At 49.3% G+C, this 14,786-nt stretch overlaps 1 protein-coding gene across 3 annotated transcripts in view; it reads left to right on the top strand.

The window, feature by feature from the left end:
• PLXNA2 (plexin A2) overlaps positions 1 to 14,786 on the top strand; it is a 216,498-nt gene that overhangs the window by 152,622 nt on the left and 49,090 nt on the right. For all 3 annotated transcript variants that reach the window (XM_060130559.1, XM_060130565.1, XM_060130571.1), the window contains exons 10-12: positions 3,161 to 3,361; positions 5,025 to 5,121; positions 8,787 to 8,977. In XM_060130559.1, the coding sequence (XP_059986542.1) occupies positions 3,161 to 3,361; positions 5,025 to 5,121; positions 8,787 to 8,977 (489 nt within the window). The remainder of the gene's footprint in view (positions 1 to 3,160; positions 3,362 to 5,024; positions 5,122 to 8,786; positions 8,978 to 14,786) is intronic.

Below are 14,786 nucleotides of genomic sequence, written 5' to 3'. Positions count from 1 at the left end.
TTCTTTTTTTTTTAATTTTTAAAACTGCCTCAGTTTTAATTTCTAATACAGTAAAGAAAAGTTCTTGAGGTCCTTAACAATTTTTTTCTTAATAGTTTTTTTAAACAAATTTGTCTATTTTATTTATTTTTGGCTGCGTTGGGTCTTCATTGCTGTGCGCAGGCTTTCTCTAGTTGCGGCAAGCGGGGGCTACTCTTCGTTGCGGTGCGCGGGCTTCTCATTGCAGTGGCTTCTCTTGTTGCGGAGCATGGGCTCTAGGCGTGCGGGCTCAGTAGTTGTGGCTCTCGGGCTCTAGCGCACAAGCCCAGCAGCCGTGGCACACAGGCTTTGTTGCTCTGCGGCATGTGGCATCTTCCCGGACCAGGGCTCGAACCTGTGTCCCCTCCTCGGTGCATCTGTCCTCATCTGTCGGTGAACAGAAGCCACTGCGTGAGTACCACGTGCATACCCCAAAACACCACGCAACGCTGTCCTGGCTGCCCTCCGCGCCACCGCCGCCGTCCCGCAGGCTCCTGCCAAAACTTTTCCCATTAATCCCCAGATCCCTATCAACTAGTTCTGATTCTGAATATCTATTCTCTCCCTCTCTCTCTTACAGGTATACACACACACATGCACACACACACACACACACACAGACACACCCTCATTATACCTCAGCCTTATTTCTAGTCTACATTTAAATTCTAATTTTTTAGACTCAATGGGAGTTTTTTAGCCACTAACAGGAAATAGTATCTCCTTTTCAAAGGGAAGCCTGGGTTTCCCTAAAGTGGTGTTCATTTTTTTTTTCCCTTGGCCATAAATACATGAAAGACTGTCAAGAGTGCCCGTGGGGATTGAAAGTAAAAGTGCAGTAAAGAGCAAGTTTATGAGTTGGCAGCTTGAGTGACTGATTTCTAAACAGGGACCCATCTGTTCTGGGGTTGCCTTATGCTCCTGTCTCCTGTGGAAAACTCGCCTGCTTGATATCCTCACATGCAGTCACTGAGGGATGGCACTGTGACCCGTGAGGTTCCGCCTGACCCTCCTAGATAGGTTTCTGTGGGAAATTTCTCCTGGACCCAGCTTTTCATCAATCCTCAGGATTCCTTAATAGATACAGATGTTCCAATTTAGTAATCCTGTGACTCCAGAAACAATGACCATTTCCAAGCCCAGCTTCGGGAATCAAACTCCTGCTCAAGTCTCTAGATGTTCAGAAGGCAGGGCTTTACCTCATCTCTAAAAAATCTAGGAAGTTGGAGCCAAATAGAAAGTTTGAGATCGTTTTGTCTGTTGCTTTATTTTCTTATTTTCCATTTACCCTCCCACGAGCAACGACTACATGTCAGGAATTTGGATAAAGCCTGGGGATACGGAGGCAAATAAGATGCAGCCTAATCCTCAAGGCTCACAGACCAATAAGGAAGACAAGTCAATGAGAAACTGCAATTCTGAGGGCTAAATGCGATCGGGGAGAGTATCCGTAACCCATCCTGAGGGCCAGTGCAGGGAAAGGGTCAGGGATGGCTTTACAAAGAAGGAGCTGCAGCGTTGAGTTTGAAGGCTAATTAAGAGGTAATCAGGGCTTCCCTGGTGGCGCAGTGGTTGGGAGTCCACCTGCCGATGCAGGGGACGCGGGTTCGTGCCCCGGTCCGGGAAGATCCCACATGCCGCGGAGCGGCTGGGCCCATGAGCCATGGCCGCTGAGCCTGCGCGTCTGGAGCCTGTGCTCCGCAACGGGAGGGGCCACAACAGTGAGAGGCCTGCGCAAAAGAAAAAAAAATAATAAAGAGGTAATCAGCTAAAGAGGGCTGAGTCAGGGGCCAGGAGGAAGATTCGGGGGGTGGAAGGGGAGTGTTTCTGGTGGAGAGAAAAGCATCTTCAAAGGATCAGAGGTTGATAAGTGAGAGAGATGGTCCCTCAGGACTAACCTTAAATTCCTCCGTGGTATGGCTGGACCACGATGCCCAAGAATCACAGGGTAAGAAGGAGGCAGGGGCCAAATCATGAAGGGAAGGGCTTGCTCCTGCGGCCCCTGCCTAAGCCCACACTGAGCGAGAAGCCCACGGCTAAGGCAGTCCATTGTTTCACATTCCTGTGGCTTCTTACCAGGGATGCCTCTGGCATTGGGAGAGGGACCATTTATTGTTCCAGACTGTCCCACACCTTGAGGAAGTTCAGCATCCTGCCCCACACCCGGCAGTAAATGCCAGTAGCGCCCTCTGCAGGGTAGCAACGTACCAACACCCACACACACACACACCTTCCCAAAGGCTCCCTCTGAGAACCGCCACCACCACGGAGGGGAAGGGCACAGGGAAAGGGGTGCCTTCAAGACGTTGCCCAGTTGATCCCCGGAGACGGGAAATGATTGCACATGGAGGAGGCTGTGTGTTCTCATTGCCAGAGGCCACTGGGCAATGTCTTCCTGGAGAGGGAGAAAATGGGCAGGGGGTGGAACTGTCAAGAGGTGGTCATTTGACCTCTGGTGGAGAAGCAGCCTCTAGAAGAAGAACTAAGGAACACCACTCTCCTCCTCACTTCCTCCCTCTCTCATGGTCCTTCCCACAACGCCTCCACAGCAAGAGTTTATTTTTTCTGTTTTGTTTCCCAAAGCGATATGGTCTTCATGCAAGGCTTGGTAATGAAGTGGGATAAAAAGCCAGAGCGAGTGTTTAGAGCGTTGCTGGGAGGGCTTGAGCCACCGCCTGGAAAGGCCACTCAATCGGCGCTGGGAAGCTGAGGCTGCCGATAACAGATCACCTTGGGCGCGGACAGTGCAAGAGGAGCTGGGGGACAGATGAAACCCAGAGGTGGGGGGTCCAGGCTGGGGACAGGGACGCGTGGAGCATCGTTTATGCTGTGTCTCAGGAGATAAAATCCACAACCTGCCACGCGGGGCTTGAAAATTAATTCCTAAATTGTAACACACACAGCAGATACAGGACAACTTGTGGGACGGGGATGATGATATCGAGGCCCGGGAGCTAAGAAATAGATTTCATATTCCCTGCTGACTCCATGTGCCCCTTAAATGAGGTACATCCTTGTGGGCAGCCCACCTGGATGCAAGAGGCTATGGCCTGGCATGGAAGGCCTGTCCACGCCCGGGCTTGGGGAGCAGGGAGGTATGAGCCAGGACAGACCAGACGGAGGCTCTCTGCTTGTTCCCCAGGACTGTCCCCAGCTGGTGCCCACGGAGGAGATCCTGATACCCGTCGGGGAAGTAAAACCAATCACCCTCAAGGCTCGAAACCTGCCCCAGCCTCAGTCCGGCCAGCGAGGCTATGAGTGTGTCCTCAACATACAGGGAGCCGTCCACCGGGTCCCCGCCCTGCGCTTCAACAGCTCCAGCGTCCAGTGCCAGAATAGCTCGGTAAGAGCACCAGGGCAGGGCTTTCTCTCACACCTGAACCACGGCCTCAGCCTGACCTGCCCCGGCTTCCAGAACCCTCCGGGTCCACAGGCTGACCCACGTCTCCAGGGACAGAGGAGTCTCCTGGCATAAGCTGAGAGCTTTGTGCCCTTTCTGAGTTGAAAGAATACTTGTTGGCCTTTGGTGAAACTTCAGCCAACGTCAGTCAGCTTGACCCCAAACCCTGTCCGCATTCAGGGAGTGGATCCGCTGGAGGGCAGGGCACCACGCGGGAGGAGAGCTGCAGAAGAGATCAGCGCAAGTGGAAGTAGAGTGGCACGAGGGGAGGGGGGAAGGGAGGAGGAGGAAGCCGCGAACTCCAAGAGCAGCAAGGGTTAAACCAATTCCGAATGCCAGACAGAAAGCACGAGGTGTTTAATTATACGACTAGCCCAGAGAAGATCTTTTCATCTGCTAACTCCCTGTCTCCCTGGGGGGTCAGCTGGGAGATGGGGGGGATGTGACAAAGGTGACAGAGGTGCTGAGGGAAGGTAATTCGCCCGGGAGAGATAAAGAGAATCTGGGCCTCTTATCAGGGAGCTGTCAGATTCCGGGTCATGGGCACTTGATGAAATTTGTAATCGGTAGAAGGCCGCCAAGCACCCGGGGAGGGTGGGAGATGAGAAAGCAATGGAGCACAACAAAGGGAGGAAGGTGGCAGGAAGGGCCGGAGTGACGGGCCCTGGGAGCTAAGTGGCCGGGCTGGGCAGTCCCCACAGAGGGGATTCCCACAGAGGCTCAGGGGCTGGGCCACCAGTGGGGCTGTTTCTGATGTGTCTGAGGGCTTGAGAGTCCTCGGTGGGATCAGCATGGGAGAAAGTCCACTCCCAGCTACAGCTTGGGGGCCTTAAATGGCAGAGCTGATCAGATCTGTGCCCAGAAAGCTCTGGGCACTTTCCCTAGTGAACTGTTGACCAAAGTAAAGCTCAGGTGCAGAAAGAAAGGGCCACCACAGGGCCTGGCCAACCAACCGAGGCACCGCTGTGTGTTACACACATGCTGTGCTCAGGCTCTGGGATTTACAGAGCGGCATGTGGACTTTCTAAAGAGACTAGACTTCCATGTGAAAAGATGCAAAGCAGCTCCCGGGAAGTGCCTGGTTAAAGACAGAAACACCAGGGGACGGAGAGGTTGGGGAGGGCTGGGAGGAATGGCAGAGAAGACACCTGGGGAAGGTGAGTCTGAGCTAGACTAGGAGAGTAAAGGTGGTGAAGGGTGGAGGCTGTCGGGGGAGGGAAGAATTCTTAGGAGACGTGAACTGAACACATACAGAGAGGGGCTTGGGTGGGTGTGCTTGGAGACAGGTGCTTCAAAGATTCTGGAGGAGAAGTGGAAGAGAAGGTTGGAGAACTAAGCTTGGATGGGATTATAGGAGGTATTGAATGCCAACTAAGGGGTTTAAGCTGGATCCTGTTGGCATTAGTGACTAGCAGTCGGGGGGAAGACACCATATGGTTAATGTGAACGGTGCACGGGTTTCCTATTTCTCCCTCTGGTTCTCTCTCAGCCCAGAGGGAACCAGAGCCCCTGGTTTCTTTCCTGGTCCCCTGAGATAGCAGCAGCATCCCCGCCCCCCTGTGATAGAAAGCCTCATGAGCGTGTACCTCTGCCCCTCTCCCCACAGTACCAGTACGACGGGATGGACATGAGCAACCTGGCCGTGGACTTTGCCGTGGTGTGGAACGGCAATTTCATCATTGACAACCCTCAGGACCTGAAAGGTAAGCAGCTACTTCCAGGTAGAGTTTTTTGTTTTTGTTTTTGTTTTTGCGGTACGCGGGCCTCTCACTGTTGTGGCCTCTCCCGTTGCGGAGCACAGGCTCCGGACGCGCAGGCTCAGTGGCCATGGCTCACGGGCCCAGTCGCTCCGCGGCACATGGGATCTTCCCGGACCGGGGCACGAACCCGCGTCCCCTGCATCGGCAGGCGGACTCTCAGCCACTGCGCCACCAGGGAAGCCCCCAGGTAGAGTTTTGATCTTTCCGTGACCCTGGGAAAAACTGGGGCTGGAAGGATCAGAGCCGGCCAGCTGCTGTGCCGTGAATAATACACTGCCTCTGTCAGCGTAATTCTTCAGAGGATCCTAAAGCAAGATTTGGCGCCATCAAAGCAGTCCTGTTGGGAACCTGTTTTATTACAACCAGAGCATCCGCCGGGTGGCTGCCGGTTCATCACGTTTTCCTTCGGCTCCCGGAGACTTTGAAGTGTCTGTGGAACCGGACCAGGAGAGCAGCAGGCAGGAATGTCCTGCCAGTTTCCCTGGAAATGGAGATATTATTTCCAATCAGGTTCTGGTTCCCCTGTCCTTGGCCCCAGTCACTGCACAAGGGAGGTTTGAAAGGCGGCTCCCCTGGTCCTGAGGTGATCGGGAGGGACCAGCTTGCTGACTCGAGGGCACAGCTGTTGCAAGGAAGCTCAGGAAGGAGCTGGGCTAATGCAGGAGGGGGTGTTCCATGAGGCCACCTCATTCGTGTCCTACACACCCATGTGGAGGTCCTCCTGGGTGCAGGCAGGCTGCCCCCAGTGCAGCATTCCTCCCAGCTCTCAAGAATGACAAAAGTGACTCCAGTTTGATGAGCACTCTGGCTAGGCACTCACTAAGTGGTTTATTTGAGATTATTTTCCTAATCATCACAACAACTCTGAAGGGTATATACCAGTATTATCCTCATTTTATAGATAAGGAAACTGAGACTCAAAGAAGTTAAGAGATGTACCAAGACTGTTCACTTTGGCAACATATACACTAAAATTGGAACGATGCAGAGGTCATGACCTCTGCACAAAGATGCTGCAAACTCACAAAGCATTCCATGTTTTTAAGACAAAGACTGTGTAGTATAACTTATATGTGGAACCTGAAAAAAAATGTCCAACTCACAGAACCAGGGTAGAAGAGTGGTTGCCAGGGGTTTGAGGGGGTTGGAGAAATAGGGAGAGGTTGGTAACAGCGTACAAACTTCCAGCTATAAGATGAATAAGGTCTGAGGATCTAGTGTATAACATGGTGGCTCTAGTTGGTAACACTGTATTACATAATTGAAATTTGCTAAGAGAGTAGAACTTAAATGTTCTTAACACATATATATGTATATATATATACATATATAGACATACGCACACACACATATAGATATAGATATGGGGGTGATGGATGTGTTAATTAACTAGATGGGAGGAATCTTTTCACTCTTTGTATGTATGTCAAATCATCACAGTATACACTTCAAATATTGTACAATTTTTTTGTCAGTTGCATCTCAATGAAGTTGAAAAAAAGAAAAAAAATGAACCAAGAGTCAAATAGTAAGAGCCAGGATTTGAACCAAAACAGTCTAATTCTGGAGTTCACATGCTTAACCACATCACTGTCCTCCCTCCCAGTGGCTCCAGCTATTGTGGGATGTGAAACCTCCTTCCCGTAGAACCCTATCACCACCCCCCACCATGAGCCACATTCCACCACATTTCAAGTAGCTAGGGTTGTCACAAGCCTGTCCTTCAGCCCGAGGGTCACCCCATGGGCACAGAAAGAGGGACTGAGGCCACAGGAGGACCTGAAAGTGCTTCAGCATCTCTTCCAGATGCTACGGTCCCTGTCCCGGATGCTGCCATGAAAATCAGTGCTACTTAGGCTGGGAGATTTTTTCTATTTCCCCTCGTACCCAGGCCAAATTTTCTCAGTGCTAAGAGATAGACATTTCCCCTGCTGAGGATCTGGGCTTAGTTCCCAGAGGTTGCCTTTGCACCTGGAGCTTAGAGAAAAAACAGCCACATCCGAGCTGTGGCATCGGAACCCTCCCTTGTGGCGCCTGACAACTTTTAAGCAGCTCCTTGAATGCACAGGCCATGGCGATCTCACATTCACCTCCCACCCAGATCCCAGCTGTTCCTGGAGATTAGGCACCGTGTTGGGTGGAGGAGGCCACAATGCTTAAGGACGCGGATTCTAGAATCCAACAAACTGGGATTCGAATTCTGGCTCTTTCACCAATAGCTATGTGAACTCAGACTAATTACTGCTCCTCTCAATGTCCAAAGTTCATTATCTGGGAAATGGGGGAAAAGATGCCCACCTCTCAGGGTCACCATGAGGATCAAATGAGAAATTAGATGTGGACCATTTGCATATTAATAAATGCATCATGTGGATTTGTTCATTTTAAGATTCCCATTTCCTGCCCGCTACCATAAGAAGCCGTAGGCATGAGGATGTTTCAGTATAGCCCCTGCAGCTGAGACTGAGGAATGTTTGGCAGAGCAGAGGAGTAGAATGGGGACGCATGGAAGAATAAAAAAATACCTCTACCCTGGGGCATGTACCTGAGCTCCAGAGGCATGGCGCCCAGGCCTGAGAGCTTACGTCTGCTTGACCAGAAGAGTTGAAAAATGACTTTCTAAGTATTCTGCTTCTGAAGACTTCTACTTGGGACTCTGAATTCAAAACTCCAGCAGACAACCACCAAGCCTCGGGCTCACAAAACGGTTCTGCCGACTGGCCTGTCTAGGGCTTCTAAGTGGGTAGGAGACAAAAGCAAAAGCATTTGCAGACTCCAAAAGTGACCTGTTAAGTAGCCAGTTTGCCCTCTCTGGGGATATCCGCTCCATCCACAGGGCCATGAACAGGATGGCATCAACCATCGTTCCTTATCAGCTCTGCTTCCACTCTGCCAGGCATGTGGCCTTTCTTGAAGCCCCAGCTGATGCCTCTCCCAGACCCACCCAGTCCCCTGTGTGCCTCTCTCCTCTCAGGACCTGCGTGCTAGCGGCACAGCGAGTTGGATCTGCAGAATCCCAGCTTGGGGCACTAACCTTAGTAAACTCCAAGAGTCATTACATCTCTCTTTGAGCTTCTTTTTTGCCTGAAATGGGGAAATCAGTCCTTACATCTTTCAGCGAGGGCCGTATGTGGCAGAAAGAGAAGCAGCAGCGTAAGAATGTAGTTTGAGTTCAAAGAAAAGATAATAAGCATGTACAGAACATCAGCTATGTTACAGGCACTGTGCTAAGCACTGAATATACAACATCTCATTCAAACCTCACAAAAAACAATGATTATCACCGTGTTATAGAGTAGGTACTGAACGTTGAAAGAAGTTAAATTCTTTGTCACATTGCTAGGAAGTGGTGAAGCCACAATTAAAGCCCTGATCCAATTTAATCTAGAGCCAGAACTCTTACATAATATTTTCTTGTAGTGCCTTTAAACGACTGCTAAGAGGCTCAATTTATTATTAATTCCCCATCAATTATTCTTGCAGGGATAATGATGATCATGGGTGTTATCCATGGATGGGGGGCGGTTTCTATCACGCCTGCAAGAAGGGGGTAAATTGTGAGGCGTCCTCTCCAACCCCATCTGTGACTGCCCCTCCTCTCTTTGCAGTCCACCTCTACAAGTGTGCAGCCCAGCGGGAGAGCTGTGGCCTCTGCCTCAAGGCCGACCGGAAGTTCGAGTGTGGCTGGTGCAGCGGTGAGCGCAGGTGCACCCTCCAGCAGCACTGTAGCAGCCCCTCCAGCCCCTGGCTTGACTGGTCCAGCCACAATGTTAAGTGCTCCAACCCCCAAATCACCGAGGTGAGTCCCCCAGTTTCCCAGAGTGGGATGGGATGGCTGGGAGCTGACCCCAGGGCAGTGGGAGTTGAGCCTTTACGGAAGAATTCTTGGCATAGAGTGAGTTTAATGTGAGGGTGTGTAAAGCCTCTCACGGGTGTCTCGATGGCCTGTGTCCAGGCGTAAATGCCAAGCGTATGGAAGTGTGTCCTCACGCCCGTGCACGAATGTGCGTGCCCGTCGGTGGGCACCGAGGAGGCACAGCCAGTGCAGCCTCCCTGCCAGGCTGGCTGAGCCAGGTGGGGACGAGAAATCAGCTGCACGGCGGATGAACGTTTCAGAAAACAGGTTTAGCTTTTCTCAGCAGAAATGCGCTTTCAGGAGCTGCAGTTAGCTCAGAGTTGCAAAGCTGAAAACGGAGGAAGAAAGTGAAAGCAGGCACTGCATTAGCCACTGTGCCATTTCCCCGGGTTTACCCTCGGTCCCAATTTGTTTGTGCATTTTAATGGAAAGAAATAGGTAATTAGCTACCCTGGAAAAAATGATGTTTCCTGAATAGTCAATTGCAAAGGAAGATGAATAGGTAATGTGAATGAACATGCAGCTGCTTGGAGTTTGAATGGCCGGGGAGAGGAATAGTTGTATTTAACTTCGGTTGCAATGTGTGCTCATCACTCTCTGCTGCTCCCTATTCACCGACTGTCACTTGTGCTTTGAAACTACTTGCATGTTCCTTATGGTGACTAGGAATATCGGCCAGGGCAAGTATCACTGTGATTTGCATGTTTAAGAAAGTAGGAGGGGGTAATTCCCTGGTGGTTCAGTGGTTAAGACTCGGGCTTTCACTGGTTCGATCCCTAGTCAGGGAACTAAGATCCCACAAGCCATGTAGTTTGGCCAAAAATTTATTAAAAAAAGCAGAAGGGGTTGCTCCTTTTCTACCTCTTCCCTGAGCAGATGCACTGTCCCTTTCCCTGCCCTCAGACAGCTAGCTCCCTGAGCAGCTCAGGGCTCCATGCCTTCTCCCTGATTCTAGTGATTTCCAGCAACGGCTGCCTTGAGAACTTGCTCTGTTCTGTAATTCTTCTTGCTGCTGCCTCTGCACCTCTGGTACAGGGGAGCTTAGGCAAGGACTTGCTTCCATCAGCCCCTCTCACTTCCGACAACCGGCTGCTGCCCCAGCCCTGTCTCCTCTCTGACTGGCAGGGGCCCCAGCCCAGCCAGGAGGCAGCCTTCTCCCTGAGAAACCTCTGCCTCCGCCACCCCTGCTCACTGACCGAGGACTGACAGGCTGCTCTGTTCGCAGAGGACACCCAGGCTACACGATGCTAATTAACCCCCTGAGGTAATTAGGCTGTAATTGATTTTCCCAGGGAACATAGCAGCAGGAGTTAGAGGCCCTGAGCAGTTGGGTCTCCTCTTGGTGTTTTTCAAGTAGAGGCTGTGGAGAAAGAAAGAGTATCTTGGGAGAGAGACAGACCCACACCGTGTCTCCAGACGCTTGGGGGACAGCATTCTGGACAGCACATGTGAGCTGGAGGAGACAGGGCTGGAATGTTTTCTTCACTTTCATCCTGCGCCTCCCACCCCCAATCTATCCTCCTCTCCTTATAAAAGTCATTTTTCACTTTTTTAACTTTTCATGTTTGAAATAATTTCAGACTTATAAAAAGGTACAAAAATAGTACAAAGAACTTTCATATACCCTTCACCCAGATTCTCCAAAATTAACATCTTACATAACCACAGTACAATGATCAAAATCAGGAAATTAACAGTGATAGAATAAAGCCATCTAATATACATGTCTTATTCACATTTGCCAGTCATCTCACTGATGTCCTTTTTCTGGTCCAGGCTCCAATCCAGGATCACATGTGGCATTCCATTGTCATGGCTGCGCAGTGCTATAATCCTCAGTCTTTGTCTTTCATGACCTTGATACTGTGGAAGAGCACGGGACCCTTACTTTGTAGAACGTCCCTCAGCTGGGATTTGTCTGATGTTTCCTCATGATTAAATTCAGGTTATATAGTTTTGTCAAGGAACACCAGAAAAACTGTAGGGTGCATGTCCAAAGGACACAGGAGCCAACTTGATTTGGCCCTAGTGGCCAAATCTGGGGCAATGTAAGCAAGAAAATAAATTATAATACTAATGGACTATACTCAAGAGAATGATATAAGAATCTATGGTCCTTATTGATATAATAAATTAATAACTAATGTGGGAGAGAGGAAGCTCCTCTTTATACTAGAACTCCAACTCATAAGTGTAGAAGGACTTAGGGAAATAGAAAAGCACCATTTGGCAAAATTCACAGTAATAATTGTTTCAGGCAAGAATGGCCAATGAATGCTAAAATTAGCAAGTGAAAGTATGATGAGAAATAGGATATTTATATAGCCTCAAGCTATCTCCCCACAAGATATGTATTAATTACAACAAGAAAAATAGTTCAGTATACTTTCATATACCCTTTACAGTGAAGAAACCTGGTAGACAGTGGTTAAAGGGATAAGGTTCCTTAACCGAGTGATCAAAGTTAACCACCAGTTACGGGAAGAATCAACCTCAGGCACCTCTCCGTGGGATGCGCTGAGAAGAAGACAACCTCATTTCTATGGCATTTGTTACCAAAAATGTATAATTTGTTAAAAGTAACTTTTAAGAAGAATCAACTCATTTTCTTTACCTCAGTTTTCTTGGTTAATTCCTTGATGTTGGCATAGATCTTATTTTTCTGGAATGGTGCTGTCCTGCCCGGGGACAGGGAATTCTGTGAGCTCTGTGCCCTTTTATACATACCTCCCTCTTGTCTCTGGCCCTTCCTTATCTGCAAAATGTGTAGCCCCCTCAATGCATGCCCACGTGCAAACAGAAGCCATTGACTACAAAGATCTTTCCTGAGGGAGAAGAGAAGGATTCTCTGATGGCCCATGACAGCTACTGGGAGCAGCAGAATGTCCAGTGCTGGAAACCAGTAGGGACTGGAATGGTGCTGTCCTGCCCAGGGGCAGGGAAATCAATGAGATGACCTCAAAGGAATTCTACTTTAGGAAAAGGAGTGAGCTCAAGCTCAGTTGGATGAACAGCTGTGTTCTTTCTTAACCCCTGCTAACCCAACTGTCTCCATAGCAACCAATTCCTCCCCTAGAGACCCATCTCTTATGGCAGCTCCATGTAGGACAAGTCTTACAGCAGATTGAATTTCCCAGTTTGCATCATCTTCAGGTTAGGACCCCCTCAGGATTCACCATCTGCTGCTTCTCAGCCAGCCCTTGGTGTGATAATGACGCTGTCCCCTGTGGGAGGCATCCCAGGCTGCTCCCATTCCAGCTGTCATCCCGGGTGTCTGTGCACTTGTCACCTGTTCAACCCCCAGTACAGGAGACAATGTGCAGAGGTTTGGAAAGCCTGTGAGATGCCAGGAAGCCATGTTTCTGTCCTTCCCAGCATGTGCTTCAGGACCTGCTGCGAGATCGAAGTGGGGGATGTTAGGAGCCATCCCCTAGAGAGAAAGGGAAAACCCAGAGAAAACATTTCCCAAGAAACTGTGAGTGGGCAGCATCCAGCAGAAAGGGGAAAGAGATCGAACATGTTCTTGGGAAAAGAAATTTAGAAAGGACCAAGGGGCTTTGGAGCTCGCGTGAAAGAGGTCTCCACTCAAAGTGAGTGTATTGGTCTGCTAGGGTTGCAGTTACAAAGCACCACGGGGGGCTTAAACAACAGAAACTTACTTTCTCACAGTTCTGAGGGCCAGAAGTCTAACATCCAGGTATCAGAGGGTTGGTTCATTCTGAGGGCTGTGAGGAGAATCTGTTCCATGCCTTTCTCTTGGCTTCTGGTGGTTTGGGGCGATCTTTGGCGTTCCTTGGCTTGTGGAAGCAACTCCCCAGTCTAAGCCTTCGTGTCCACATGGTGTTCTCCCTGTGTGCATGTCTGTCTCCAGTTAATTCTTTTTAAATAAGAATGCCAGTCATATTTGATTAGGGCCCACACTAATGACCTCATTTTAACTTGATTATCTCTCTAAGGACCCTATCTGCAAATAAGGTCATATTCTGAGGTAATGGGAGTTAGGGATTCAATATATGAATTTGTGGGGGATAAAATTCAACCCACAACAGAACATTCTGAGCAAAAGGAGGAGATGCCATGGTTCTAAGGAATTGATTCATCCATTAAACATTCACGTCATGAGTGACTGCTCTATGCCCTGCACTGTGCTAAGATTGGAAGTTATCACGTGGATAAATTAGTCCTGGGTGGGGAGGAAGGGGGATGCAACCAGCCTATCCCTGAGCATTGGCCACCTGGAAGAGGCTGGAACTTGATCGCCCTGCAGGCGGCTCTGTTTCTTCCAAAGGGCCTCGGACAGAGATTTCTAATCTACACCCTTTGCAGCTGTCTTCTATTAGGAAAGAGAACTGTGGCAGGGACCAAGGCCTCCACACCTGATAAGGACACCAACCTCAGGCCAAGGACATGAACAGACAAGCCATATTCTTAGTTCTGGGAGCCTTAATAATAATAGCTTTTCTTTAACAAGACACTACTCTGTGCCAGAACCCATGTATTCCATATACCTACTCCTCCCTGCAATCCTGCGAGACGGCTATAAGAGCTGGGGAAACAGTGCTTAGGGGAGTAAGTCATTGGCCCAAAGTTGCACATCTGGTTGGTGACAAAACAAATTCAGAACCAGACCCTTCTGACTCCAGAATACGGACTTGCTCCACCACTTGATGCTACTTCTCTTGGTCAGATGGATGGAGAAGTACTCCCTGGCTATACACTTTCCCACCTCACCCCACCCCCAAAACATCTGTGCCCAGGATCTGAATCCCCTTGGAAGGTCTCAGGAGATGCCAGACAAACTGAGAACATTGGCTACTCTTTCAAGTCTGAAAATAACCGTCACCTATCTTCCTAAAGATAATTAAGTCCACACTTATTCCTATGAGTGGGGGAGAAAAATGGAAGAGCATTTGGGGGCACTTTTGAGCTTAGGGCAATCACTTCTTGCCTGTCCAGGGGATGTGTTACTTTAATTACATGTGTTTCTTAAAGCTATCAGACTCGGTTTGGTTGGTTTCTGGGTGTGTCTATCAATGGGACGATGGTTACAGTGAAAGTTACTCTCAAAAGCATCTCAGCCTGATGGGAGAGCCCAGAGGATGAGGCCCAGGTGGTTCATGCCTGCAGGTGAGAACGGAGATCAGGGTGCAGTAAAGGCAAAGCAGGCTTGGGATGCAAGGGACGAATCCCCAGTGTAGGGGTCCTCAGGGAGTGACCAGGAACCTACACCCTTTGGCTACCAAGAAACGCTCCCGTGTGTTTCTGACGTCCCCTAACACAAAGCACAGTAAGAGCACACTGTTGCCAGGTCCTAGGAGTACTGGGACCTAGGACCACCTTGTAGCTTTTACTGTATAAATTTAACTTCAGTAACTTCCCCCACACCTCACTTGTCCATGTTTAGGGAATACTGATTCTGTTTAACATTCTCTTAATTACATGTAACCGGGAAAGAAAACCAATTGTAGAAAACCGCCAACACTGCCCTCCAAAATCAAGCATAAATAATCATTGATGCGATGGTAGTTTGAGATGATCCATTGCTCTTGCTTTCTCCTGCTCTCCGTTTGCCCAAGTATTTTTTTTTAATTTTTACTGGGGTAGAGTTGATTTACAACATTGTGTTAATTTCAGGTGTACAGCAATACATATATCCACTCCTTTTTTTAGATTCTTTTCCCATATAGTCCATTACAGAGTATTGAGGAGAGTTCCCTGTGCTATGCAGTAGGTCCTTATTAGTTATCTATTT

This window comes from Lagenorhynchus albirostris, chromosome 2, assembly GCF_949774975.1.
Source record: "Lagenorhynchus albirostris chromosome 2, mLagAlb1.1, whole genome shotgun sequence".
NCBI lineage: Eukaryota > Metazoa > Chordata > Mammalia > Artiodactyla > Delphinidae > Lagenorhynchus > Lagenorhynchus albirostris.
The sequence above is the reverse complement of the archived record's forward strand: the minus strand, read 5'-3'. Positions and strand labels throughout refer to the sequence as shown.